We start from the raw sequence: 26,738 nt of genomic DNA on the forward strand, positions 1-26,738 counted from the left end.
AGCCACTCGGGATGTACAGGAGAGGACCCGTAAGATAAATGAGCAATGCAAGATGTCCATGGGACTCTTACTGGGACTAGTTGATTGAGGAGGTTTGTCGCTTCCCGGACGTTAAAGTCACTTACGTTGGGGCGAGTGTAGCGTACCGTTTTGACTCAAATCCCGAACATGACTCATATTCAGAGCACTCGCGTTTTAGCACACAAGGACCAAGATTGCAAAAGAATTCAAGATCGCACGGAGAAAACTACGCGAATAAGGTTCAAATGACCGTTTAAACGCGACTGTTCGGAATATGAGTCATGGTCGAAATTTGAGTGATCAAAACGGTACATGGAAATATTCATCAATGATCATGATGAACATACGAGCACATGGAGCTGCATGGTGCATTTGTGCATTGGTTTATCAACACTGTGTCATTTTTTTAGTGACTAATCATGTTAAGCAAAATCCACCAAATCATTACTATGTCAGAATCTCGATTTATGCATATGCAGAACATGTGATAGATTTTGTTCGGAAAAGGTGTAACCATTCCCTTCAGGAGGATTTGATCCCACGAAACCAGTACGCTAGACAGGTGCGTTCTCAACTATGCTACGAAGGACCTCCCTCGTCCTCCGCAGCTTAGCGGGTACTGATGAAACCAAATTCCCAGCTCCAGGCACGTAGCCGAACTCTTGCAATCTATTTTCAGAACTAACTCTCTCATATGTTTAGTGTGTACAATGCCAACCAAGTGGGATGAGTATTTAGTATTGTCAGGCTCCTACACACTTGCTTCATCAGCAACTGCACAACAACGAGAGCCTTTCGAGAAATAGCTTATACAAACTTATACAAAGAAAAAGAAGCTACGAAAATGGTGCCGTATTTCCACATTTCGCGATGAGATGAATATATGTTCAATGAGATGGAAAACGGAACAATTACCCTAGATGAGAAAAAAGTTAGAAGTTAGAATGACTGTTAGAATGACTAAAACCGAAGACCCAAGGACGTGATATCCACTCAGAAGCAATGCAACGACAACGATTTTGTTTCTCTCGACTGTCATAAATGGACTTTATTTTTCCTCAAATCCTTCTGTCCTCTTCCCCGAGATGTATTCTTCAACTTATCATGATATTAACCACTCTCTAATCCCGGACATCAGGCCGACATCACTTCTTTGATTACCAATGGTTTGGTTGTATGCCACGTGGATGTAATGTGACTTTCTTCTTTTCTTCTGTTTCCATTATTATTCTTTTTCTGTTATGTCAATCTCATTTTTTTGTTCATTAAATTGTATGTGTGTCTGTATGTGTGTAAGTGTGTACGTCTGTGTGTATGTATGTTTAAAGTGTATTTTCTTCGCTATCTCAGGCAAAAAGGTATTTCACAACATTTACACTTTTTGGGTTACAGAACAATAACTCTGAATCCATGGTGCTCGGTTCTTCGAAGCACTCCTCCAAAATGTTCTACTTTTTGTTTAATTACATCATAAGATTTTTCGTTCAAATCAGAGTGAAGAGAATCACATGTACGTGGGAGGGGGGTGTGTGTTGAGTTATATCTCCATGCAGTTAATAGTCATGATCCATTGGGGATTACTTTATTTGTTGCTATTTTTTAGTTTATGTCGGATTCACTTTTGTATAATATTGTATATATGCTGCCAATATACAACAGAGGATAGTAGATGTGATTTGTTTACATATTTTACTCCAGTGTTGCCAGTGCAGCTATAATTTGTGGCGAGATGGTTCAAAGTTTGATATTTGTTCATTGTCTTTCTCTTCTCCGGTGCTAATTTGTAGGTTCTTCTTGCTGACATGTTGGCGAAACTTTTCTTTCTAAGATTTCTGTGGGTGGCTTCTGACTTGATTATTTTTAGCAATAATTTTTCTTCTCTTGGGATTAGAAACATTGTAAATTTTATGAAAGAGAGTGGTATTTCTGGGATAAACGTTACGGTATATGAATGTGTTAATTTTTTTTTATCCAAATGAAGTTCGTTTCGTTCCATTCCGTGATGCCATTGGTTCATATCATGTTCCTGTGACGGGTTGCCATTGTTTCATTTTTTTTATTTCAGTGATTAAAATTATTGAAATGTGTTTGTGAAGGAAAAGTGGAGAAAAATAAAGTTTCAGGTGTTTCTCTTTTTGTGTTTTCCATTCATTTATTGTTCAAACTGTTAGGGGTTTTTGTGTGGTTCATAACTTGAAAACACATAAATTCATACCTAGCTCATTTTCACAAGCACAATTCGCACACATATTGGGACTGTCTGATATACACTTTATAGCCGGTTCTGCGTTTCCTCCGTTCTCTGATAAGATTAGTTTGCTTTAGTTTGTGTGGACATTTATACACAAGAATATATGAATATTTATCTTTGCTTGTTTATTCTCCACAGAATATATAATGTCTATAACTCTTCTTCCATTGCCCTAAGTGTTAAGGTTTCCATATAATCTTCTAGTTGAAATGTTTTTCAACACCTTCAATGTTTCTCTTCTCACAGCAATATCCCCACTGACAGTTGCGCCGGCGTCAGGGATGCCAGTGTTGCCTTTGACAGCTGCACTCTGGAATCCCTGCGGGCACTGCCGCAGTGTGGCGTTCACTAAACAACGAATATTCACCGTCAACTGATTGTGATTTTAATAAGATGCCTTTGATTAAACAATGATTAATGTATAATAATAAGCCCCATTTTGTGATTTGTGTTATTAGGATAACTTTGTATATACTCGTTTCTTTGTTTTGCTTATGTATATGATTCTCTGTATTGTATATATATAATAATACGTCTATTAGGAATAAGGAATTTAAAAGTTTCATGCGTTTTTAGTTTTTAAAACTTGATACACAGAATATTTTGTAAGGTATTCTCCTTTTAATTCGTAGAGTTCCGATTGTAAATGATGTCATTTACCGTGAATGCATGTAGACTGAAATTAACACAAACGATAGTTTTTTTTTTAAAACAAGTAAATCTTTGCTCTGTAGGAGATATCGGAACAATAGTCTAGTAGCAAAAAATCAAAGAAGTACAAAAAGTAGACATTTGTCAGTCTCTGCATAACTCGTTTGACAGTTCAAATGTGTAAATAAATAGTTGCCTCGTTTGGATGTTATCATTCTTGTTTTATTTTAATTTTTTTATTCATATATTTATACTTTTATACTTTTTTTTGATCCACCTGCAGCGCTCGGTTCCGAGCAACGAAACCGAGACAAATTTTTGCGCACTCCCAAATGTGTAATGGGTTAATTAAGCATTCGGTCTGGCCCCCGAAATTGTTGAACATAAGAAATGGGAAGTGGTAGCGAAAATTTGTCCCTACTCGCGCCGAACCTTATGTTACTCTTTGAAAGGGAAAATAGCTAAAAAGTTCTTTATTTATTTATTTCTCCTGTCAACGAACCTAAACTGGCTGGATAGTTTAGGATACTTTGACAGGAAGCAGTGAGCCAATATATATTTGTTTATGTTTGCGTGCATGTTTACATTATACATTTCATTAATATTCAATACCAATACATCTTACTTCTGGAGACGTGCGAAAATGTACCATTTGCTGTAAATGTTTGTGTCTTACAACTCTAAATAGATTTCTGCTTTATTTTATGTATAATGTTTGAGAAATGCGTGAAGAGCCATTTCTTTACCATTAAAAGCTACTTAATTTTATTGTTCATCATTTTCATCGAACAATCGCTTGTCTCTTGGTTTTGACTAGTTTTTGTTTCTTTTCTTCTGCAGGTGACTAGTACTGAAAAATAAATGTGAAGTCTTCTCTTTTGCTTGCGAGTTGTCAAATCTAATGTGGAATTAAAAAATATACACTCTGTCAAAGCTGTCGCGTCAACGTTCCGTTACTTCATCCCTTTTTCATTATTTATCTCATTGTTTTCATAATTGCTGCTCAAATCCTGTAAAAGCATACAGTAAAGTTTTTACTAGACCTTGATCAGCCAAACTGAGATGGAACTTATTGTTGGTTTTATTGGTTTTGAAGAATTACCCTTTTTCATGACCCTTGACATGTCGTTTTACTGCTCGTGGGTTTTTGCTCACGTACACAACTTTAGATAAATCGTCTAAATTCGAAATTGTTTGACCGCCGGGAATTCAATTACTGAGATCTTGGCAATGTTTTTGACGATTTAAAGTAAACCTTTTGCTTTGAAAAACTTCGGTTAAATATTTTATCAAAATAATTTCCATATTTTGGTGATTTTTTCACCAAAATTTTTGCAAATGTGAGAGAGATAATTCGAGTGTGTATGGATTTAAATAGCGGTCACATGTTGACCAGTAGGTGTTGCTGACGCATTCAATAACTGGAAGAAAAACTTTGTTTTGACACTTAGAACACTTTGATGGAAGCCGCCTTCTTTGATTATGGGGCAATTCATTGTTGATTCCGGATAGATCTCATTCGCCACTAAAACCACGTGTCACTCCGATGATTCCAAGTAACCATTAGCACTATTGTTCATCTTTTCTATTGTTGTACAATTGTAGCTGTACAGAGTCACTATAAAGCTTGTTAGCACGACGTTGTATGCGTTCATGTACTTTGTATGTTTTTATTTCAGGAGAACATATATTTTTCAACGAATATTATTCTAGATTACCACGAGTAAAAATCTCAAAAACGTTTCACATAAGAAGACACCACAGTTTGGCTGATTTGATTTACTGCGTAATTTAGCTTCAAATTGCTTCTCCAATTGGTCACCAGATGCCACCCTGCTTTTGTGGTCGTCAAAGTAAGCTGCGTTTCCTAAGATCCATTGCCTACTATGCCGTTTGCATTTGCTGTTAACGTTTTAATTGATTCGTAACAGTTCCGTTTGATCTGTGCGACAGCCCAGTCAAAATGTGTACTTCCTAATTCGGTCGTCTTCATTGCCAACGTCGTTTAAAAATTCATCTTTGTCATAAAAAAGATTCTCTTTAGAGGTACATATGTGAACTTGGTATGTGTGATTAGATGTCAATGTTTGCGCTGTTTTCATATGTGTGAGTTTTGTGTTCTCTAGTAAGTTGTATTAACTACCTGTTGCCTCATATTACAGTTTATAGAAACAATCAAATGATGATATCTTATATTGTATACTTTATTCTCTCTTGTCTACGCATAAATGTCTACAAATACGTTTCCAACGTGTCTTAACATTTATATTCTTACTTCCTGGATGGTAAACCATTCGATCGCACCGTGTCGAACCGTCCGCGGACGCTGGCTGGCGGCGGATGTTAGTCGGAACGGCCGACTACGGTCCCTATATTCGTTTTTGTTAGGTTGTTTGTTGGTAATCAACTGTAGTTTAAATGTTTCCCAATAGATGCTTGAAAAAAACTTTGAATACCAGGTGGCGGGCTTTTCCCGGAAACTGAACGGGGAAAAGCTTGCCCCCCGTAATTTTGTGTAGTTAGGAATTGATGTCAATTCACTTTTTTTTCTCTATAACTAGTCAGCAAATTGACAGACAATAATTATTTGTTTATGTATGTTTGTTCCATTACTCTTATAAGGATCGATTAAATAACGGTTATGTCTTATAATTTGGTTTTGTTTTCATCTTGTGTCATTCAAAATTCCCTAAGACGTTTGCATTGGTTTTCTAGTATCGTGTGATTCAGGTTCCGTCAAATAAAGAAAACCAAATGTTATAGAAACATTTTTTTTATGAAAAAAAAAAAATCTAAACAATATAACAACAACTGAATATGAAACTATCCTCTTGAAATAAATTCATTCATGAAATTGTGCAACGAAAATAGTAAGATACTTTTCCACTTTGAGCAACGAGTTTTTGGGGGGCAAAAACCGAACCTCAAACAACTGAAAATATTTCTACATCCTACTAACATTTCATTCTATAAAATTTCAACTAACGAATAAAATCAACTCATCTTGCAACGCTCCTTCCTCCATGTTTCCTCTACTTCTCCGTTTTGCCGTCTTTCTTCTTTGCATCGTTGTCCTCTTGTTCCTTACCGTGCGCCGTCGAGTCTTTGCCTTCCGTTGCAGCCGTTGTCGTTGTTGGATCGCTGGATCGTTTCTCGCCACTGGCGTTGGAGTTCTGCGGTAGAGCCTTCAGTATTGCGTGGACCTCCTCGGCCACGGCCATCAGCACAAACTCGAACTGCTGCCGGGTGGCAACCAGTCCGGCCCGTTGATCCCGCAGGTGCTCCAGGGTGGCCGCTATGTCGATCTCGCGAGCTCCCTTGTTCATCCGGCCCAGGACCAGATCAAGCAGGATGTACGCGCCCGTTCGGCCGGATCCGTTACTGGAAAAAAGTTATTCGAATTTAAGTGACACTTGTAGATGTATGAAGAATCGAAATTATGTTCAATCAAATGGGGTGTTTTGTATAGTAAAATTAAATATACTTATTGAGGATGCATGAAATATTAGGGTAAGGGAGGTATTTTGGACCACCAGTTCGATGGCTCATATTTTGGACCACTGAGAGCAAATTCCTCTTGGTGGTCCAAAATAAGAGGGTGGTCCAAAATACATCATTTACCCTATTGCTTTCAATTTACTCTCACACAACCGTTACCGATCGAGGAGAGCTGGATCTCACTATCATTGAAGTCACTCAAACGGAAAACAATGGAAAACAAAATTAAGATGCCTCCGTCTGGACTCATTGTCGAATTATCAATCGCGGTTAATTTATGATTTCTAAATAAAATTGGCAGCAAACAGAGATTTTCTACATTTAGATGAATTTTTTTTTTATCTTTATTAAACAGATTTTCAGCCCTAGGCTGGCTCATCTCTTATCTAGATGAAATTTCAAACCGTTTGACAAGGCAGAACGCACTAGCAGCACCAACCTACGATGTATCATGCGCCTCCACATACATCCACGCACTATTCATATTCATATCAGAAGGAGCTACAGTCGCGCGTGGGATTGTTCTCTAAGCACTGCCAGCTAGAAAGCATTTGTTTTCCGTCAACAGAAGACCACCACTTTCATGAAATATGCATTAGACTGGCCCAGCTTAGTATGGGGCGAAAAAATGTTGTCGAACTCCACGGGCCCCCAGGATTGTGTCTTTTGGTGAGAAAATCAATCTCTCAAAATTTCAGGTCAATCGCTTGTTGCATAAGCTGGCGCATTTGATTTGAAGTTTGTATGGGGATTTCATCCAAAATATATAGGAAAATACACCTCCGTCACTCATTCGATCTGGAAATTGGTTCTGATTGCTCGATTGACCTCAGAATTGCAAAAACGGCAGTTGGTATGCTACAGAACAATTTCACAGAACATTGTATGATGATTAAATGAATTTTTATATAGTTTTCGGCTGATTTATTAGGAGCTGAATTGTGTATTTTTGGATTTATTGATCGAATCATATCAGCCGAAATCTATATAAAAGTTCATTTAATCATCATACAATGTTCTGTGAAATTGTTCTGTAGCATACCAACTGCCGTTTTTGCAATTCTGAGGTCAATCGAGCAATCAGAACCAGTTTCCAGATCGAATGAGTGATGGAGGTGTATTTTCCTATATATTTTGGATGAAATCCCCATACAAACTTCAAATCAAATGCGCCAGCTTATGCAACAAGCGATTGAGCTGAAATTTTGAGAGATTGATTTTCTCACCCAAATACACAATCCTGCCCCGTGGAATTAGACAACTTTTTGTTTTCTGGGCCAGTCTAATATGCATGTCATTAATATTATTGTCTTCTTGTGACTAGTATTTATGGTTGGGTAAATTCCATCATAGATATTCGATATTTCTCCATACATTTTCCATATAACCAGTTTTGCACTACCCAAATATTGACCGTTTTGGATACAATTTTGTCTACATCACCCGGGCATGAAATAGAGTGGAATAAGAGGGAGGCAAATACAAATATTAGTTTTTTTCCATACTGGCTTAAGTCACAACTTTCTATACAATTTGAAAAATCTGCAATTACTTAACCGCTCCTTAACTGCTTACTTAAATGCACCAGCAATGGTCAATTCTAACTCAACAAAGCATGTGCTCATAAATTGTATGGAAACGATTTTTTTTTCAACGTACCGCGAGCTTTTTATAGTATACGCTTGTTTGTACTGCGAAAGTCAAGCTATAGCAGCTGCACTATGGTCCAGGATACAGATTTACGCGGAAAGATGAATTTTACGCCAAAACTATATTTTTTAGAAAAAAATTTTGTTCTACAAAATTGTTCGAAATAGTAAGGCCATCATTATGGTTCTATCAAAAAATAGGGTGGTCCATCATATAAAAAAAATTAAAAAATATTTTTTTTATTTCTCAGAATATTGACATGTTATGTTCTACAAAGTTGTAGCGCAGCTTATTCCAATCAGTTTTGCTAAAAAAACTTTTTGCAATTATTTTCGGGTTGGTTCTGACTTTTGATGGGTAAATATGCTCAATATCTTTTTCCGATAAAAAGTTATAATCGTTTTTCTGTCAAAATTACATTTTTTTCATAAGTTGATATCTCCGGTTAGGGCAGGCCAAAAAAAAAATATATTCACACGGCATCTGAAAGAGAAATTAATATTCTTCATTGTGTCAAAAAATTGGATATGTTATTTTTTTATCTCAAGTTTAACCAATTTTAGTAAAATCATGTTTTTTTCAAATAAATTGATATAACTCGACAACGGAAGAAGATACAGACGATATTCTTATAGCAAAACACGCATTTTAAAAATCCCCAAAAGTCTTCAGAAGGTGACATCCGTGAAAAATAAAAAATGAAATGAGCAGATCATGAATATTGTTTTTTAAGGGACACCCTAATCCTGGTAAGTAAAATTACTCTAAACAAGTGAGCTTAAGAGCTACATAAAAAGTGTATATAGCAAAGTTGATTGGAAAACATTTTATGTCAATATTCCGCACAATAAAAAAATAAAAATTTAACATTTTTATAAAATGGCCCACCCTATTTTTCGATAACTCTATAATAAGGGCCCAAGTATCCAGAACAACTTTGTAGAACAAACTTTGTTTCTTAAAAGTATGCTTCAGACCGAAAATGCATCTTTTCTCGTAAATCTTGCAATACGATGATAATGATAAAACTTATAAAAAGTGTTAAAGCTGTAGATTTTTTATTTTTCACTAGCTTTATGTACTCGGCCTTGCTCGGAGTTGCCAGTTTAATTCGCAGTTTTTTCACCATCGGAATTGGAATAGGTCAAAAGGATAATTGTGTTTTCTTATTGATATTTCATCATTTGATTAAAAGAAGGTAGATTACATTTGAAAACATTGACTGATTTTGAAAATGGGATCAAACCCAAAATCGCTTTATTCCGGGCAAACGTCTATTTCTAAAGAAGGGAAAACATACACCGATGCCTTATTCCGGAAAAACGTCTATTTTTAAAGAAATGATCACATTTACCGTCCAGAAGGAAACACTTTAATCATTGCTTTTCTCTGGGCAAACCATGATTTCGATGAAGTGTTGAGTTGATCGATCCCTGTCATCTTCGCCTTCTTAAGAAAAAGAATGTTTGTTCCAAATTTGGTTGAAATCGGGCAAGGTACAGAAGTTATGCTGGAACATTGGATCATTGCATACCTTGCTTTTATTTATTAATCTTGAATCATTATCATATAATTATCATACCTTTTAAAATTTGGAATAAAGGTTACTCGATTATGGATCACTATGCAATTTGATCATTCATAGTCATTAATCATTAATCATATCGATCGTTATTCATTAATCATACACATATTGTGCCAACATTTAATCACGATCGGTAATCGTTAATCACACTCCAAACGTTTTATTCATCTATTATTCATAATCGTTAATTATTGTCAAAAATGAATTTAATCATTAATCATTATCAGTCATCATTTTCAAAAAATTATAATTCATTAATCATAATCTTTAATCATAGAGTTGAATGATTTAATCATTTAATCTGCTTAGAATTGGTCCTGGGGGTCAGGAGTTACACTGAATTGCCCGTTTTCTAAAGACAACCGCTTTCCCTTTACCCTTCCTCTTTTCTCAACGGCCATTTCACCCCCTTTGTTATCTTCTCCTAGGGATAGAAAATGTGTGTACCAAATTTGGTTGAAATCGGTACAGGGGTTCAGAAGTTACACTAAATTGCCCGTTTTCTGAACAATACCCCTTCAGACCCCTACCCCCCTTATCCAAATTTCCCTCCCGTACGATCGGCTCCTCATAGTGAATATGTGTACAAAATTTGATTGAAATCGGTCCTGGGGGTTGGGAGTTACACTGAGTTGCTCGTTTTCCAAAGACAACACCTCCCCCTATACCCTCCCCTTTTTCCAATGACCATCCCATCCCCTTTGTTATCTTTTCCTTATGATGTAGAATGTGTGTACCAAATTTGGTTGAAATCGGTACAGGGGTTCATGATTTACTTTGAATTGCCCGTTTTCTAAACAAAACCCCTCCCTCCAGACCCCTCTCCCTTTCCCAAATCCCCTCCCATATGATTACCTCCTCGTAGTGAATATGTGTACAAAATTTGGTTGAAATCGGTCCTGGGAGTTGAAAGTTACACAGAATTGTTCGTTTTCTGAACAAAACCCCTCCCACCACCCCTCCCCCTTTTCTACATGACCATCCCACCCCTTTGTTAACTTCCTCTGAGGATAGAGAATGTCTGTACCAAATTTGGTTGAAATCGGTCCTGGGAGTTGAAAGTTACACAGAATTGTTCGTTTTCTGAACAAAACCCCTCCCACCACCCCTCCCCCTTTTCTACATGACCATCCCACCCCTTTGTTAACTTCCTCTGAGGATAGAGAATGTCTGTACCAAATTTGGTTGAAATCGGTCCTGGGAGTTGAAAGTTACACAGAATTGTTCGTTTTCTGAACAAAACCCCTCCCCCTTTTCTACATGACCATCCCACCCCTTTGTTAACTTCCTCTGAGGATAGAGAATGTCTGTACCAAATTTGGTTGAAATCGGCCAAGTGGTTCAGAAGTAGTTAGCGAACATACATACATAGATTGGTTTTTATATATATAGATTTCTCACGAATGTCTGAAGACTGAAGTTTGAAGACTTTTGGGGCTTTTCAAAACGCGTGTTTTGCTATAAGAATATCGTCTGTATCTTCTTCCGTTGTCGAGTTATATTAATTTATTTGAAAAAACATGATTTTAGTAAAATTGATAGAACTTGAGATAAAAAAATATCATATCCCCAATTTTTCGACATAATAAAAAATATTAGTTTCTCTTTCAAATGCCGTGTAAATATATTTTTTGGTCTGCCCTAACCGGAGATATCAACTTATGAAAAAAATGAATTTTTGACAGAAAAACGATTATACAGTCAAGCTTCCATGAGTCGATGTTCTATGACTCGATATCGACTCATGGAAGCAAATTATTCCATATCAAAAAATATTTTCTGGGTTACTGTGATGGTCCCTCCAAAGAGCTTTCCAAAGATTTCCTATTCCACATCTCGATATTTCAATGAGTCGATGGTCCCTTCAATATCGACTCATGGAGGTTTGACTGTAACTTTTTATCGGAAAAAGATATTGGGCATATTTACCCAAAAGTTGCATTTTTTTGAGCTCTAAAAGTCACCTGAACACGACTTTTTCGAGAAATCTAAAACAAAAAAAGTAGATCAAAAGTACTGGTTTTTTGTGGTACACCCTAATCCAATTAGGTAAAATTGCTCTAAATCAGCCAACTTAAGAGCTACAGAATTTTTTTTTTTGCGAAATTGATTGGAATAAGCTACGCTACAACTTTGTAGAACATAACATGTCAATATCTGAGAAATAAAAAAAATATTTTCTAATTTTTTTTATATGATAGGCCACCCTATTTTTCGGTAGAACCATAATGATGGCCTTACTATTTCGAACAATTTTGTAGAACAACAGTTTTTTCTAAAAAATATAGTTTTGGCGTAAAATTCATCTTTCCGCGTAAATCTGTATCCTGGACCATAGTGAGCTGGTCTACAATATCCCAATAATGTATCGGCCGATCATCAATCTGTTGTGGGATATGAACCTAGAGAAAACTAACGGCCGGACCATCTCTAGGTTTCAAATTTAAAGCAGTGGAAGATGATTGGAAAATATGTGAGAATCATTAGTGAAAGATTGTAGCATAAATCTTTTTCACAATATTTTAAATATGAAGGCGGTTTGTGTTTTTGCCACGACACAATTGGATGAAATCAGAGCTCTTCAAAAACAAAATCAATTGGCGTACTGATTCTTAATGGAAATATCCAACTTTTTATCCCATTTGATGTGGGAATGACGTGGTTTGCCCAATTAATCCTTGAACCGGGACTCGGAAAACCGTTGACCGGTTCCAATCGGTTCAAATATGGTCCAGGAAGAAAAAACTACCATAAAATGCCATAACTTATGAAATCATGATGTATTATGTGTCACATGATGGTATTTGCCTATTTCCGTAAAATGATCCCGTAACAGGTTTCGGCGGAACGTCCGGAATACAATACCGATAAAATTGTTGATCAAATTTGGCATAGTTTATGCGTCGTTTCGATTCAAAATATCTAAAATAATCGTTTCCAAAGTATGCGTTCTGGAAAATGGCCAAAAACTAACACCGTAAATCCGTAAAGTCCCTGAAATTTGAATTAATTTCGCTTCTTTTGGTGAAAGATTCGAAAAAAATGTTGAAAGACAACAAAAAAATACAGCTAAAAAGATTTTTATTTTCATTTTTTAAAAGGGAGGTTGGTAACGGAAGGGTTAATCCGTGATTTTTTTAATGAAATGTAATCCTAGTTTCACATCAGATTCGTCTGGATGTGGCGTGACGTTGTTTAAGAACTGAGAATATTAATGGCTATCTTACTGACAGGTTCATGGGTATCTTGCTATGCTCAATCAAGTCAAAAACCGGAATAGGGAACTTCGTTAAACCTAGCTCCGCTAATAGTGAGCTCATCTAATTAAGGAATTGAGAGAAAAATCCAACTTTGCTAGTCTCCCTTTCCGATTTACTTCATTGAGCGTCTAGTACAGATTACCATCGATTATCGATGAATTTTGTCGAAAGTTACATGAGTTCTCGGGTTCCAATTTCTATTCAATGTTTTTCAAACTGTGGAAGTTGCGCCAATATTTACACTTTTTTTTTGTGGAAAGATTTCAGAAATTATAAAAATTTAAATTTGAAACTAACTGCAAATGAAATAATAAGCTTTTTTCTCTAGTTTCCGTTGGTTTGGTAGATTAAAAAAAAAACACGGTTTGTCTGTAACTGACTGTATCCAACTTATTTACGAGCTCTTTAATCTATAATATTCCCTCATGTTGTGGAAGACATCGTACTTCGACGACGAGGTGTTTAAGGAAGCGCTCCGCCGCGAGCACAATACTCTCGGTCTGAGCGGCGAGCAGCTGGTAACAGTACTCTCGCGTGCATGCGATGCCACCATGCCTAGGAAAGTCCTCCCTAGGAATGGGAGGCCACCGGCTTACTGGTGGACTCAAGCAATTGCGAACCTGCGTTGCGCCTGCCTACGGGCACGGAGGCGGATGCAGTGAGCACGCACAGAAGAGGAGCGTGTTGAACGACGGGACGCGTACGTGGCTGCTAGAGCCGCTCTGAAGACTGAGATTAGATCAAGCAAAACAGCCTGCTTCGAGGGCCTGTGTCAAAGTGCCAACGCGAATCCATGGGGTGACGCTTATAGGGTCCTAATGGCCAAGACACGTGGAACGAAGGCCCCCACAGAGCGGTCTCCAGAGATGCTGGAGAGGATCAGCGCAGGGCTCTTCCCACGTCACCTTTAAGCTCACCTTTGGTAGCCACGTCAATTACGCCTGCAAGCGTGCCTCCACAGCTATAGTGGCATTGATGATGTCCAATAGCTCTGCGCAAGCTTCTGGCTAGTGTCTCTCTATCCATACTGAGGTATGGGGGGCCAGCTTAGGGCACGGCCCTGCGTATTAACTGCTACAGAACGAAGTTAGAAAGTACGTATAGGCTCATGTGCCTAAGAGTTGCGAGCGCGTACCGTACCGTGTCGCACGATGCACTTTGCGTCATCACCGGTATGATGCCTATTGACATCGTTATCGGTGAAGACATAGAGTGTTTCGAAATGCGCGGCACGAGAGGCATCCGTAGGACTGTCAGGTTGGCCTCAATGGTCAAATGGCAGCCTGCGTGGGACAGTTCCACTAAGGGTAGATGGACACATAGGTTGATACCGGAGATAGGTACGTGGGTCAAGAGGCACCATGGGGAAATCACTTTCCACCTGACCCAGGTCCTTACAGGCCATGGTTGCTTCAGACAGTACCTACACTGGTTCGGACACTCGGCCTCGCCCGAGTGTTTGGTGTGCGCAGGTTTAGAGGAAACGGCGGAACACGTGTTGTTCGTGTGCCCGCGTTTTCGCACAATGCGTGACCACATGCTTGCCACATGTGGTCTGGACACTACCCCGGACAACCTAGTCCGGAGGATGTGTAAATATGAAGTTGGCTGGAACGCCGTTTTATCGGCTATCGTCCAAATCGTCTCGGAGCTACACAGAAGGTGGCGCGTGGACTCGAGGAATGGCTAGTTCAGGCGCAAATAAGAGGTGGTCAAGGGTTCGGAGTCGGTTTCATGGGTCATACCGGTGGTCATGCTCTGTGGTCGAACTCGATCCTTTTATCGAACAAGTGGCCGCGCGAAGAGCAACATGGTATCGTAGCTTTCGCGGCGTCGGTCAACCGGGCGGGTTCCGAGCCCGAGGACGGAAAGGGGTCCTCGTCAAGGCTGGGGCAGGCGTAGGCACCGCGAAGTCGACCCTTCCCACCTTCCGAGGACATAGGGCGTGGTAAGGCCACCTGGAAAGCCGGCAATGCGCTGGCACGATACCATTGTGTTCTTCTAAAAAAGCGAGTCACGATGTTCGATGCTGCAAGGACACGCAGCTAACGTCGGTTGTACCGAAGGGACGATGGGCTTGGCGGCAATGGAAACGGTTTAGCGGGTCGGGGATGCAGTCCTGCCTCCCTCGTTTGCTGTTGGAGGTGGCCCCTAACCCCGCACTTCCTGGACAACCCAGGATGTCTGTTGAGCAGATTCCTCCTCCATTGCTTAGGAAGGAAAAAAAACACACACACGTAATTAATGGATCTCCCCTAGACTACTATAGTGGAAGGTCTATCAAAATGTAGGTGAGTCAAAAATTTAAACTTCAAGCTTGGGTACCGAGGGATCAAATGCAGTACTAGAATTGGTACTTCGATTGTGCTCCACAGTTAGCCTTAATTAGTCTTTGGTGAAGCAGTCACCGAGGAGCATGCTGTCGGTGCGCCAATAGCCGGCATGCAACAGGGTCGAGCGGCGTCCTCTCGAGCTTGACCGTCGTCATGGTGCAACTCGATGACATTATCTACTTCACCAATGGATGGGGCAATATGTCGAGGGGCCTGAAAGTGACCAACTTGGGCTTCGCAATTTGGTTCTTGGTGCAAAGCAGGAAGTGATTGCGACTAGGCTGGAAAGCTGTGGCAAGGCGGAAAAGCCACACAGACTGCTCTCTTCTCCTTCCATAGTGCCACAATCATGGTACAGGAGGTAGTTATAGAAACCTGGAGACCCCTCAGCCTATGGACCAATCTATCTTATAAATACTGTAGGGAAGCTACTGAAGCAGTGTATCCTAAAGCTGAACAAACTGTTGCCGTTCGTGGAGAAAGCGGGAGAATTGCCGAGGAAACAATTCGGCTTTCGGAGAGGACACTGGGCGCTATTAAATCGGTAATAGACACCGCAGAGATTTCCATTGAATGCTAGTGGCGCTGCTTGCGGATTGTGTTCAGCAGTGGGTGCCTGCTCGAACTCGTTGCTTAGGCTGGGAATATCGCTACGGCTGTACATCAAGAATCGAGTACTTACCTACAAGACCGATGAAGGCTTAGTTAGCGCTCCCATTTAAACTAAAAATATTTGTATAGGGTAAATCCGGGTGAGATGCCGCACTTTAGAGATCTGGTAGAAAAGACTTTATTTATTGGCGCAAATATATGTGAAAGGGTGTCTTTTGTAGCGAAAACAAAACGTAAATAGTAGGGAGGAGGTTCGGTTGTGGGCACCGTTCGGTTATGGGCACCCCTATGTATCTTTTGACAGATAAGAGATGCTGTCATTCTGACAACCGTCATTTGTTTGCTATAATAGCATGATGTTTTGTGCTCAATATCAAACCGGATGGGCATCTCTACTTTGAACTAGAAGCAAATAAATTTTTCACAAGAAAACCAACACGAAAGTTTTTTTTTGGCCTTTTTCAAAGTGTCATAAATTAAAGGATTTAATTCAAAAAGTGAGTTCTAATACGTATTTACACAGTAAATTTGATCTATTTTGAGGCCCAATGTCGATTGCCATCAAAATTTTAGCGCGAATTTTTTTTTCTTCTCGTTTCAAAAAAGGCTGCGAAATTCGGTTGTGGGCACCTTTATTGGTTCGGTTATGGGCACCCTCATTTTATTGATAAATCATTCAATATCGTTTTACTTGTCCCTTAACTTTTTTTAATAACGTTCTAAGGCAGTTTTTATAATTAGTTTGACATAATTGTAATGAGTTCATTTAATATTTTTGTTCTTTGGACATGTCTAGTCATTATACACACACTTTTTGGAACAAAGCGTTGGCCGATTTGCTTGCAACAAGTTGCATACGACGGGGAATGATTTCCATTGTTTCCTATTGAAAATTGGTCAGATCGGACTATGGGATCAAAATTTATGGCCAAAATATTATTTTTTGAAATGAACGAGAAAGGCACTATTGCCGCTAGGGTGATTAATCAGGATATTTTTGACTGTGATGCATACCAATAAAACGTAAATTAATGAAAAATTAAAACCCATTTACCTAAAGTGCTATTTTAGACCTTTCTTATGTGATTTTTTCAACATCGTGCACTGGAGGAGGCATCATCACTGCTAGGTGAATTGATTTGAGTTTTTGGCGTCTCCTGGATTTTAGAATGAATAAACTATTCCTTGTCTTTAAATCTGGGGGGTTTATTCATGCTTCTTTATTTTTAGCTAAGTTTTCAAGGGTGCCCACAACCGAACCACCAACTGTAACTGTCCATAAATGTCAAATTTTCTAAATTGTCAATATTTTTTTCTAAATATGTAGATGAAATCATATTAATTTCTTTGCTAGTAGTAAGGTTATAAGTTTAGCTTTCGATTGCTATGCAAATGTCGACATAAGATCAACCAGGGCCAAATTATGGACCAAACACAAAAGGGTGCCCACAACCGAACCTCCTCCCCTACCTGCTCATTATTGTCAGTCAAAAAAGTAATATGACGGTAAAACACTTTTATTTACGCCGTGGAGGCCGTAAAACTCTAACGCTATTTTAAATAGAGATTTTATTGTACGGAAATTACGAAACGGTTACGTACGGTTACGTTGTACGGTTACGAAAATTCTTACGAAAAATGTTTCATTATTTGAATCCTCTAAAAGTCTTGTAGATAACGTTTGTAAGCAATTTACATTTTGAATAAAATTATTGTGATGTGGCATATATCCCTCGGTATAGATGCCACAAAAAATCAGGGTGATATGCCGCACCTACAGTGACCGGCATAATAAAAAGCCCACTAGCCGTTTTCAATACAAAATGGTCAACTTTGGAGTTCTAGATCTCGATGTCGTATGAACCAATTTTGCTGAAAATTTGACCAGAGCTCAGATATAACTTGAATTTTACCACACCTGAGTTTCGGCCATATTGATTCATAGGGTAAAAAATTATTGCGGTAATATCAAAATGAATTTTTTGGCAAAAATTTATTTTTTAAATATCTTCTTTGAGCTCAGCGCCATCTCTAATCGATTGCCAAACGCGGTCCCAATTTAAAATCCATTAAATTAACGGTTGCTGATGTTTACACACATATTGGATGCCAGCCTCAATATCTGTTATCTGTGATGGTACTGTTGACGTTTAGCTGGTATTAATAAGGTTTAAATTTGAATGGTAATTTTGTGTTTACTATTTGAGAAGTTATTGCCGGTGACAGCTCGCCTACTGTTCTCATGTGAAAAGTTATTATTATTATTTATTCAGACTAAGGCCGAAGTGGCCTGTGCGGTATATAAGAGTCTTCTCCATTCGGCTCGGTCCATGGCTACGTCGCCAACCACGCAGTCTACGGAGGGTCCGCAAGTCATCTTATCGATCCACCTTGCTCGCTGCGCACCTCACCTTCATGTTCCCGTCGGATCGGATCGTTATCGAGAACCATTTTCACCGGATTACAGTCCGACCTTCTCTCTACGTGCCCGGAACACCGATTTTCGGGGTGTGAACGATGGATGGTTCTCCCAACAGCTGATGCAACTCGTGGTTCATGTGAAAAGTTCTCAGATGAAAATTGCAATCATTTTCGTTTGAGTATGGTTTAGCACTGGAATGGATCAAGGTTCTTACATCAAGGTTCAATCACTTCGTCAATAGATGGAAGAGATGAGCGCGGGGGTGAAACATTTATTTTCAGTGCAGTTCGGGTCACTCCAGAACTTGCAGAGCCGTAGCGTGGCCTCCCAGCGCCCTTGGTGAAACTTTATGGGGTGCTCCTTACTATCTTGCAGATGGTCCAAACAAAGAGCGCGTTAAAACCAGGGAGATTGAAAGTCATTAAATTGCGTGGTGTAAAATTTTCTTTATAAATTCTTAAGTTTCTATAACTAAAAGCCATGATATTCCTTGAAATCCATGGATATTTTCACGAATTTTTGAATTCAATAAAACTACGCAAATAAAAAAAAATTGAACCAGCATTGCGCGGATTCTCAACAAAACATTCCGAGCTTCCTCGTTGTGAATTCACGCACTAGTGGCCAATAAAATGTAAGCTTGAAGCTCTTTCGGACCTAGACGAATAAAAAACCATACTTTGGAGTGTATTGAATTACCATCAGAACTCCATATTGATTTAGAAAAATCCAACTCTAGAGTGGCTTGGTCGGTGGTTTCAATGAACTGCAAGACTTTTAATAAAATTCAACTCTGTATAGTGAAATGGTTGATGGTCGGAATAACGATTGGACCTAGTCGTATCAAGAAAAACTCAAGCCTGGAGTGGGTTGATTAATGGCCAGAATCTGGCGGTAGTTTGGTTGCACTGGTGGAATTGCTTGGACGAATTAAATTCAACTTTGAAGTAGGTCGGTCGCCATAATTATTAAATTCCATCGATGCAGATTCTTGTTTTCAGATAAGCAACGTCATTCTAAAATCGGAAATATCATTGGATCAAATGCGATCGTTTTCGGACCTCAAATAGTTTGTCCGAGTAAAATGAGTAAATTTATCTCAAATTCACATAAACTTCCTATCACTTCTTACGTGTATACGTTTTTTATAGTCTACTTTTTGTTTCGGCGTTAGCGTATGGAAAAGTCTCCTTCTAGGGCTCCCTCCCTAGAAGCATGTTCCATGCTGCTTGCCATCTGCATTTCCTGTTCTAATAATTTTGTTCTTACTTCCTTATCTGTCAGATAAATGATAAAAAGACAGTGAAGGCGATTGCACAAATCTCTTAAATTTGGAAAAACATGCCTCCTGAGCCTGGTACCTGTACCAGTTATTAACGGAAAAGGGCTCTCCGGATATTAATCATACGGTTGTTTATGGAATCCTTGATTACCGAGGAATAATCTAATCGCGAAATCCTTGATTTCGGCGCCCCCCTAAGGCCTGGCGCCCTTGGCGGGGGACAACCTGGCCAACTAAACGCTACGGCGCTGATCAGCATACACACGGCCAAGCAGTTTGACCAACATTCACTCCATCCCTAGTTTAGTCAAGCATCTACCATTTTCTACAAACAGCGGCACAAACACTCAATTTATTCGACCAACAATATCACACATTAACGACCAAAGCACCAACTTGAACACTAACCATCAAACAATATATGGGGGCTTGTGCGACTTCACTACAAATGCTCAAACATGTTCGGCGAACCTTGACTCTGCCCCGACAGCCAAACAGTTCAAACCAAAATCAAACCGCTTTGATTTTTTTTTCAACCTAGCCGCCAACTGTCAAATGATTGTTCGAACAACAACACATGGTCAAACAAGGCAGCAACCGAAGCATTTTCTTGGAGGTGAGTCGATGTTGGTCCAACGTGTTTGAGCATGTGTACACTAAATAATAGATACCGATAGCGCTTTTATGTTGCACAGGAATAAACAAAACCAGATGCCAATCGGTGGCAAATGACAAAGCTAAAGCCCACTGACGAAGGAGTAGACCCACTTCGCTAAATTGGAATCTCTTGTTTGCTATCAAAGAGATGAATTCGGAGAAATCGTGTCTCTTGACATTTCAAAACGTACGATATAACGTTGATAGATTTTTCGCAACCTTGAAAAGAGCAAATATAGTGGGGTTCCCCAAGGTGCCGGCCTTTACATGACTTTATTCCTAGAAGCTATGTAACTAATTTGAATATCACACCAGCTGAAATGCTACATAAGATGACATCATCCTCTGATGGGTAGAAATTATAACTCGAACATGTTGTCTAAAAATTGAAAGAGTTAAACTGGACTCTAAATTTCACATCCTAAATTTAAAATCGGCGTTATCACGTCTATTTGCATTAACAACCTCTTCCCCAAACCCCTCCCCGGTACTAACCTGCTGTGAACCACAATCGGGCACGAACGTCCCCGATAGGATTTGTTCACCTTCCGTCGGAAGTCCAGCAGTGCCTTGGCCGACATCGGTACGCCACCCTGAGGCCACGAGAGGAAGTGGAACTGCGTCACGGTACGCGTTTCTCCGGTTCGAAGGTTCTTCAGGTAGAACGACCGCACCAGGTAATCGTCACACCAGATGTGTTCGCTAACCAGGTGCACCTCGTAGATGTGATACACTTCTGCACCTTCCTCCGGCCAGTACCGGGCGCATGCAGCTTCACCGTTCTCCTGGAGTCGGCACAGTGCCACCAGCACGACGGCACCCTGCTCCCATACCATTTGCCAGAAGTGAGCCAGCGTTGACTGCATCGGGCCTTGCGCTGCCACGTAAGCCGGAGCGCGAGGATCGTGATCCGTCTGGAAGGGAAAGAACTGCATCAGTATAGTAACCTCCCACCGTTCTCCAGTTCTTCTCATTGACTTACGATCGTTGAAGCGTTGATATAATCCATTCCTTCCGCATTGGCCAAATGGTTCAGCACGACTCGAGAGTGATCGTACGGTAGTGGAGCTCCTGATCGGTTTAACGGAGCACACTGATTCTGCAATGCAGCGTCTCGTGCGTTAGGTTCCGCTTCGTATCGACATAGAGCTTCCCATTCCCGCTGTAGTCGTCCTTTGTTCCGCAGATGGTCCTCCATGTACGACAGAACCATATGACCGGTAGAGATGTCCATATTCGTTAGCGCAGGTTCCTCACTCCTGCAATCATTCAAATTAGTATAATGAAAAGTTAGTCCATTCGTACAACTTACCAAGACGATGTACTGGACCTGGACGATGGAGGCCGCTCGGCTTCCTTCGCTAGTGTTGTTATCCGCCCTCCTGGTGAGTCATTGCTACCCGTCTTGCCCGCCATTCGTGCCCGACACAAATCCTGGTAGTCTTTGCTGCAACTGTCCGCCCCGGAAAGCCCCGCCTGTAGTCCGCCTAGTTTGTCCTTCTTTTTGTCATGCTTCTTGATGAGAAATAAAGTGATCACGATCACAATAATTGCTGCGGCACCAGCTCCTGGAACGGAAACGGTCCACACTTTACCATTTGTATCATCACCGATAGAGTGCGGTTACTCACCTGCAAACATGAAAGCCATGACATGCGTTACATCGGGACCCTCTTCGACGTGCCGCTCCGACGAAACTCCGTCGCCATTGTCCTTGGTTTTGTCTCCAACACCTGCCTGCGTCACCAAGACTCCGTAACGCCGGAAGAGATTGTTTTTAACACGGCTATCGTTGTTGATCTGGTTGGCAATTTCTGCTGCGGTTTTCTTCTCCGGATTAGATTCAACGCGGAAGGAAACCTCATGACGGTCAACTCTGAATGAGACGTGGAGAAGAATATTACAGTTTGGAAACGTGTTAATGTGTGAGATATTAGCGACAATATTTACCTTGGATGCGTAAAATACCCTTGCAAATGAAGCACCTCTGCCAATGCCGTTACAATCCGCGCACCATCCTTCCAGTTATCGATCCTAGGAAACAGATATTTTAAGCTTCTGAAAATTAACCTTCTATACTACACTTACGGATTCTTAAGGTTCACATGGGCGTACTCCCTATCAACCGAATGCGGTGCATGATCATCTTCCGTATGCAGGTGTAGTTCCTTCTTGGATTTGGGCATCTTGGTATCATCATCATCCGCCGTATCATTGGGAAGTGCTTCTTTCGGCAATTCGTTGGCTGGTTGTGATGACGGTGGAGGTGCCGCTGGTGGACCTGGCTTCTTCACATCCAATCGTTCGTGGCGAGTGAATCCGAGAATGTTATCCAGTAAGGTCCGTGCCTCGGTTTTGCCCTTGGAACTACCTGGTTTGGGAACGTACACGAAGCCACCTTCAGTGTAGAGACCAGCTTCCGACGGAGCGAACTGAGCGTCCTCGCGGAAAGTACTCGGGATCTCGTTCAGCTCATTTAGATGGTGATGAGGCTTCTTGTAGAATTTATCCAACTTGGAAGCGTCCTTTTCATGCACTACGCTGTTAACGTTTTCCGGAGCAAAGTTGGAGATCTTGGGGATGTGATGCTTGTTGGCGTACTCACGAAACGACGAGGTCTTCTGATTGATGAAGGTGTAGTCCGGAACATCGATGGGAGTTAATTTCTCGACTAGCTTTTTCAGCGCCTTTTCCTCATCGACATCGGCTGGTTTTTGTTCCTTGAAGATAGAGTGATCACGCTTCTCATTGTAAGACATCCCCGGTTTTATCCGCAATGGATACTGCTCGATTTCGTTGGGAGATGGATCGTCAAGGTAATCTGTAACGTCTGGGCTGGGATATAACTGCGGACCAGGGTATCTGAACTCGAACTGTTCAACGAGACGTCTGAGTGCGGCACGATTCTTATTGTCACGGAGCCGGTTTCTCCCGCGCTCAGACTGCCGGTCCATAATTGGGAGTGGGAGGGATACCATGTCTTCAACGATCGGAACTTGGTGATTTTTCGGGTACAAAGGAAGTATAGGTTCCGACAGAACGTCGAGTTCAGGGGAGGATTTCTTGCTAGGTTTTCTAGCGGAGACGAAGAAGCGTTTCTCGCTGATCGGAGACCGCGAATTGGGACCTTGGGATTTCTTTAGTGGAGGGTAGTACACCTCATCGGCGTACTCATCATTGGGAGGAGTAAACCGCACGAAAGCCAGAGGACTTTGTGGATCAAGAACTTCCGGGTCGGGAGCGAGATTTGCGCAGAGACTTCGAGGGATTTCCGAGTTGGTTCGCATCGCAAATAGAGCTCCCTGCATTCGACATTGGGTAAAGGGATGTTCCCATCCCAGTCTAGCTCCTTGCAAATCCTCCAACATTACTGCCAAAAACCTAGATTGTTCCTCATCCAAAGGTTCTCGAAAGAGCTCCTCCGGTTCCAGTCCGTATTGTGGAAGACATTTTCCGAATGCGAAATCTAGAAGCATGAATAACAAATTATAAGTTAATAAGTTATCATCACATTAACATCTAATTGAGACCAGGCTGGTTTCGAAATCAAATTAAAACGATCACTGTCTGCAGGAAAATGAACAATTATGAAGTTTTCCGCTCATCCCTTCCCTCATAAAAAATCATAAACATCCCAACCGGAACACGTTTAGTGTCCCACGCAGCGGAAAATGGAAAAATGTAATTTCCTGCGCAGTCAGTCACGGTCACTGCCGACGCCGACCGGCATTGCAACAATGCTATGGAAATGCAAATTCCGCACGCGTGCAACAAATGAAATAAAGTTCCCTGAAAAACGGCGTTATGGGGGATGGGTTTCATCCTTGTCGAATGGGAAATACGTACCGTCGTAGCACCACTCTAGATGTTCGAGGCAGAGCGTCTCGGCGAAGAGGCAACCTGTGGAATGCAAGGCAGAATGAGATGTCATTAGGGGAGCATGATGCAGCCACAGGAATGGAAATCAATTTTATGCAGGCACTTGCTAACAACCCGGATCGATTTCACGCTCTGTTAGTACCTAGTTATTATTAATTTACCCGAGGTGGAATGTTTCGTGATGGAGGTGAGGTGTTGTAATAAAGGACAATTTGATTATTGGCGTTACAGCATTTGAAAAAAAATATGTGTGGGTAGGAAGGAAGCGTGATAGCAAATGCTTATATTTCACTGCATTGTACTTCATTTTAATAAAACTTATATAAGAGAATTTAAAAATGCAAAAAAAAAAATACGTTAATGAGTTATTCCTCTCTTTTATGAAAACAATCATATAGAGAGTTTTTTTTAGATTACCTTATTTGGTCGGGGTTCAACCAAATCGCACCAAGCGTTTTTGAAAAATTACCCATTTTTTTGCCCAAGTTTTCGTTTAACAAATCCAATTGATCACAAATCGGATTGGACATTTTTACACCCTATCCGACAACAAACGTACGAATGAATAGATATGAATTCTTTTTCTTTTTCATTATATGAACAATTTATCACAAGTTAGTTAAAAAGGTGCTTGGTGCGGTTTCGTTGAAATCCGACCATTTGAGAATTAAAAAAAACAAAGCAACCCTCTCGAAAGTAGGCTTCCAATCCTCTTGAAAAATAATTCTGAATCCTTTGAAGGGAAGCTCTTTTCAGCTTTTGAATCCATTTAAAGTAGGTTTCCGCGCCTCTTGATTAAAGGATTCTTAGCATCTTGTAGATAGGCTTCCGAGCCTCTTGATGGTGGTTCTCGAGTCACTTAAAAGGTGCATCTTAAAAGGACGCTTCTGAGCCTCTTGATAGTATGCTTCCAAGCCTCTTGAAAGGAGAATTCTGAGTTTCTTGAAGCGAGGCTTCCGAGTATTTTGAAAGGAGGCTTCCGAACCACGTGAAAGTAGACTTCAGAGCCTCTTGAAAGCAGGCTTCCGAGCCTTTTAAAAGAAGGCTTACGAGCTTCTTGAAAGGAGGCAACCTAACCACTTGAAATAAGGTTTCCGAGCCTCTCTTAAGAAGCCTTCCGAGCCACTTAAAAGGAGGCATTTGAGACTCTTGAAAAACGGCTTTTGAGTCTCCTGAAAGGAGGCTTCAGATCTCTTGGAAGAAGGCTTCCGAGCCTCTTAAAAGGAGGCTTACGATCTTCTTAAAAGAAGGCAACCTAATCACTTGAAAGAAGGCTTCCAAACCTCTTGAAAAGAGGCTTCCGAGCCTCTCGAAACAAGCCTTCCGAACTACTTGGAAAAAGGCTTCAGAGCCTCTTGAAAGGAGGCATCTGAGCCTCTTGAAATGCGACTTCTAAGCCTCTGGAAAGGAGGCTTCTGAGCCTCTTGAAAGGAGGCTTCTTAGCCTCTGGAAAGGAGGCTTCCGAGCCTCTTGAAAGAAGGCTTCCGAGCCTCTTGAAAGGATCTTGAAAGGAGCCTTCCGAGCCTCTTGAAAGGAGGCTTTTGAGCCTCTGGAAAAAAGGCCTTTGAGCTTCTTGAAAGGAGGCTTCCAAGCCTTTTGAAAGAAGGCTTTCAAGCCTCAAGCCTCTTGAGAGGAGGCTTCCGAGCCTTTTGAAAGGATCTTGAAGGGAGGCTTCTGCGCCTTTCAAAAGGAGATTTACGAGTCTCTTGAAAGGAGGATTACGAGCCTCTTGAAAGGAGGCAACCTAATAACTTGAAAGGAGGCTTCTGAAGTGCCCATGAGGCTTCCGAGCCTCTTGAAAGGAGACTTACGAGCCTCTTGAAAGGAGACCTTCAAGCTGCGTGAAAGAAGGCTTCTGAGAAGCGTAGAAGGATGCTTTTAATTATCTTGCAACGATGCAAACGAGCTTTAGTGAAAAAAAATCATTTTGTTCATTCGAAGTTTTGTTCGTTTGATCTTTTGCTCCACATCCCTTCATACATTGTGCTGATTGTGGAAGGCAGAATTCAATTGGGATTTATTCATCGCATTGCATATTATGTACAATATAATTTTTTGAAATTAAAAATACACAATTATCAAAACTTTATCAATGAGTTTTGATTGGAATTGTAATACGTCCGCTATTACGCATTTTTGTCCGAGGTATCCCCTAGGGCCAGCGAAGGTACCTCCAGGGGTACATGTATCCCAGGTTGAGAACCGCTGACATAGAGGATGAGCCATTTTTGGAAAGATCAAATTGTCAATTCAATTCAAATACATTCCCAATCCAATCCAAATCCGCAATTCCGCAAAACTTAAATTCCGCAAAACCTTAGATAGCGAGATGGATCAACTAGGTCCGAGCTCATTGACAGATAAAGGGAAAAAAATCTTAAATATTATACCCAAATGAGAGACGTTTAAACTAATACTGCTAGCCAATAACTCCAAACTAATCTTACGCATAGTAAATTCAAACTTCTGAATAGATTTATGAAATCCGGCAACCTTATTAATTTTGCAAATTCCAAGATATCTGATCCTACAAGTAATCCCGCTACTAAGTCATTACATTCTAAGATTAATTTCCAGATAATATATTTGGCTTTCCGAAAAGTTTCGAACAGTGCAGCGTAGAATATTTCTCCATTT

At 40.4% G+C, this 26,738-nt stretch overlaps 1 protein-coding gene across 3 annotated transcripts in view; it reads right to left on the bottom strand.

The window, feature by feature from the left end:
* Positions 1 to 1,038: 1,038 nt before the first annotated feature.
* Positions 1,039 to 26,738, bottom strand: part of LOC134212768 (receptor-type tyrosine-protein phosphatase-like N) — an 86,547-nt gene continuing 60,847 nt past the window's right edge. For 2 of the 3 annotated variants that reach the window (XM_062690912.1, XM_062690911.1), the window contains 8 exons: positions 24,069 to 24,122; positions 22,311 to 23,688; positions 22,173 to 22,256; positions 21,854 to 22,098; positions 21,535 to 21,790; positions 21,205 to 21,481; positions 20,718 to 21,136; positions 1,039 to 6,304 (listed from right to left, as the gene is read on the bottom strand). In XM_062690912.1, the coding sequence (XP_062546896.1) occupies positions 5,956 to 6,304; positions 20,718 to 21,136; positions 21,205 to 21,481; positions 21,535 to 21,790; positions 21,854 to 22,098; positions 22,173 to 22,256; positions 22,311 to 23,688; positions 24,069 to 24,122 (3,062 nt within the window). In that variant the 3' untranslated portion in view covers positions 1,039 to 5,955. The remainder of the gene's footprint in view (positions 6,305 to 20,717; positions 21,137 to 21,204; positions 21,482 to 21,534; positions 21,791 to 21,853; positions 22,099 to 22,172; positions 22,257 to 22,310; positions 23,689 to 24,068; positions 24,123 to 26,738) is intronic. The other variant, XM_062690913.1, reaches the window with a different exon arrangement.

This window comes from Armigeres subalbatus, chromosome 2 (assembly GCF_024139115.2).
Source record: "Armigeres subalbatus isolate Guangzhou_Male chromosome 2, GZ_Asu_2, whole genome shotgun sequence".
NCBI lineage: Eukaryota > Metazoa > Arthropoda > Insecta > Diptera > Culicidae > Armigeres > Armigeres subalbatus.